Raw genomic sequence first — 3480 nt, 5'->3', positions numbered from 1 at the left:
CACCGCCTCTACAAACGTCTTTGGTATCTGCTCTGGAGCCCGGTGTGTAAACGGTTCTTGGTTGGAATCCACCTTTTGTTCTCGGTCCTTTAGGTGAAACATCGGTTATTTTTGTGAGAAGGACACAGGGAGACCACCGGTCACCTGTACCGTGGTATTTCAAGGCACAGCACACCCCTACCTGGACCAGCAAACCGTGTTTGTCAAACATCCATATCCTTCCGTAGGCTTCCTCGGCAGAAACACCACTTTCCACCATAGCCATAACAATGAGGTTTGCAATTCCCAGGGCAGCCTTGTGGATAAAAGGACTTCGATTTTTAACCAGTCACAAGAGAGGTCTGTCATCGCAAACACGCCACCCCGTTCAAGATCCCCACAAGAATCCTTCAGCTCTGAGACACAGTGAATGCTTGCCAAAATGGGAGCAGACTCCTGGGACAACAGTGACACATCTTCAAGCAAAAAATCAGAGGCGCAGCTTTCCTGCTGTGCTCCTGTGGCTCAGTAGCCACAATAAAGCAGCCCAGCCAGGCAGCAAGACCGAGTCAGTGCTGCAGCCCTCCCGTCAAGAAACCACAGAGTAGTGCTCTGTGCCCAGCTCCAAAAACTCCAGACTTCCCTCTGTTCCTGCTGCCCAACATAAGGGCCTTGCAGAGGGCAGAAAGGAGACGCTGAGGGCTGAGGGAAGAAAATGCTGGCTGGCACTGCTTCCCCCTGCGTCCCTTCTCTTGGCCCGCTGCACACGCTGCTGGGTCTGGCAGGAGAAATAAGGCAGAGCTCAGTGCAACACTGGCCAATTACTGCAATCAGGGCCTTCGGCTAATTAAGTTATTTTGTCAGCACCACAGAAGCAATTGTGCTGATGTACCAAGAAGGACAGGCAGTGCTTCTCCTGACAGTGCTGCACCAGTGACTGGTGCCTGCTGCAAACACGCACTGACCTCACCTGCTGAGAAAAGCACTGTGTACTTCTATGCTATTAAAACTAACAAGATGTTCTCAGTAAGTCATAACTTTATGGTAATTTTCCCTCTGACTACACACAAGACCCCGATACTTTTTTCAAGTCCACGCAGGAAAACGAAAAACCTGAGCCCTTGCAAAAGCTAAAACACCTTTCACACAGTCCTGTTTTAAGGTTGCCCCTTCTGCTAACTTATTTCAGCTGGCCTCATACGAAAAGTCCTGCAATGAAATTCGGAGAATGCAAACCCTCCATGAGTCCTATGGAATGAGAAAACACACAGCTAAAATCTGTGGTTGCTCCAGAGCCCTCAGGAGAACTCACCTCTCCTGCCCCAAGGAACAGCACCTTCTGCTCTGTAAGTGGTCTGCCAGTGGCCTTCTGTGCTGCCAGCAGTCCTGCCAAGGCCACTGAAGCTGTCCCTGTAGAAGCAGCACCAATCTAAGGTGAGCTGAACAGATCTACGTGGTTTTAGGCAAAGGCCTGTGCTCATGGAATTAAGGAACACAAAGGGTATACCTTGGATATCGTCATTGAAGGTGCAGTATTTCTCTCTGTATTTTCTTAAGAAACGGAAAGCGTTGTGGTTTCCAAAGTCTTCAAACTGGATAAGCGTGTTCTGGCCATACCTACAGAACATGGCAAATATTCTTATCTCAGAAAGAAGGACAGCCCATTTAAAACAAATCCTTCACCTAATCAATTATCTCTGGAAACAGGATGCCCTCGGGCCTTCCACTTCTACAAACAGTCCTGTTTCAGTTCCGTGCCTGTTTAACAAAATAACCTACAAAGCAGAGTGTTCTAGGTCACAGAGAAAAATCACCGCAAGGCCAGAAATACAGCCTTGTGTTCTCTCTTGCTCCTCTCCTTATTCCTTGAGTGACTGCTTCAAGGACAGTGTGTCTTTCTGTGCCAGCAGTTCTGGCCACACTTCCCGTGCAGAAAACTGGTTGTCCTACCTGTCTGTAATGGCTTCCATAAATTCATCAATCAGGTCATCGTAGACCTGCGAGCGATCCCTCTTCTGGTACAGGCCCATGTAAAACGGGTCTTTTAAGAGTGTCTGGGAAAAAAAAAAAAAAAAAAAAAGGAACAAATCAAAGAGAGAGCAGCAGGATGAGTCACTTCCTCGGCACAGGGCTCTGCAGAGTTCACAGGGGCACGTTTCACACCGAAGGCACTGCATTTATACAGCCCCTGCCAACCTCCTGTGATTTCAGCACGGTGATGGATGCTCTCAAAATGGAACAAATCAATACTTCAAGTGAACAGTGAAGTGCTCTAATAAATCTGACTCGCGTTTCCAGCTTCTTAAAGCCCAGGTCCAAGCTGACTGCCTATTTCACGGGCCCATTTCCAGCACTCCAAACGCCCCGTTTCGGGGGCAAATTAACCGGCACTTTTCAGTCACTGATACGTAACTGTGGAGTGAATTCCAGATCACTTACCCTTTACGTGAAATATCTGGCTTTGTCTTAAACAGAAGTGCTCAAATAAAAATATCCTCTTGCAGTACTGAATACTCTTAAATAAACACCTCTCACGGGGATAACTCAGGGCAGGCAAAGTTCAGTCAACTCACTGTGTTATCAGTTCCAACGTCGATGCACACAGGCAAGCATTTGTCTGGATGTATTCCTGCACAGGCTGTATACAAACACAGTTTTCCTACTGGAATTCCCATCCCATACACTCCTAGGTCTCCCAGACCCAATATTCTTTCTCCGTCAGTGACGACAACAGCCTGGGGACAGAAAAAAAAACAACACCCCACACACAAAAAAAAAAGCAGGTGAAATTATACATCATCACTGAAATTTGTAAGGATTAAATCAACACCAGTTGTGGTTCTTTCCAGGCAAAAACTCAGCTGTGTGTGCGCAGTCAAACAAAGAACAGACTACAAGGAATATTTTACTTAAAGCGATGACTTGATTTACTTAAGGCTCCATGTTAGAATCTGCTATGCTCCTTTTTCTTTGCTGGCATCCACTGCTCAAATCCCCGTGGCAGGACCCAGGCAAGGATTACAGCCGTGTGGAACTGCAGCCTGCAGCCCGGGTTTAGGATTTCCAACTGTAAATCCAGACACCAATTAAGTTTGTAGAGTATAAGGTGAAGCTCACCTCGCCCCGTGGCTCCCGACCCAGCTCGGTGATAACAGAATTTAATGGCAAAATCTGGGCCTCACCTTGAGGACAAGATCACCCTTCCTACTTCTGAGTGACACAGTAAGTAAAAGACCCAGAGGTGGATTCCCCAACTTTATGAAGCAAAATAAAAAATCTGGCGAGTCTAGCTCTCATCATCCCTGTCTCCTCAAACCAAAAAAACTCACATTTAGAGTAAAACACTGCTTTTCAAAGACATGCATTGTCTTCATGGGCTGCATTTTGCCATCACCGCCAAAGAGCCAAGGATGCATTATTTAACGTTTACATTTCCATCAAATACTAATAAATCTTGAAAAAACCCTAAAATGGGGTGAAATAACAGCTAGAAATAAAATT

General features: G+C 46.5%; 1 protein-coding gene across 1 annotated transcript in view; it reads right to left on the bottom strand.

Moving 5' to 3' along the window:
- The window catches only part of ME2 (malic enzyme 2), a 22715-nt gene that overhangs the window by 6088 nt on the left and 13147 nt on the right, over positions 1 to 3480 (bottom strand). Inside the window, exons 5-10 of the mRNA XM_027656061.1 lie at positions 2553 to 2750; positions 1930 to 2033; positions 1487 to 1596; positions 1292 to 1389; positions 182 to 295; positions 4 to 87 (exon numbers count right to left, since the gene is read on the bottom strand). Of these exons, the coding sequence (XP_027511862.1) occupies positions 4 to 87; positions 182 to 295; positions 1292 to 1389; positions 1487 to 1596; positions 1930 to 2033; positions 2553 to 2750 (708 nt within the window). The remainder of the gene's footprint in view (positions 1 to 3; positions 88 to 181; positions 296 to 1291; positions 1390 to 1486; positions 1597 to 1929; positions 2034 to 2552; positions 2751 to 3480) is intronic.

Source organism: Corapipo altera, unplaced genomic scaffold (genome assembly GCF_003945725.1).
Source record: "Corapipo altera isolate COAL_440 unplaced genomic scaffold, ASM394572v1 61553, whole genome shotgun sequence".
NCBI lineage: Eukaryota > Metazoa > Chordata > Aves > Passeriformes > Pipridae > Corapipo > Corapipo altera.
This window is presented reverse-complemented; position numbering and strand designations above follow the sequence as displayed.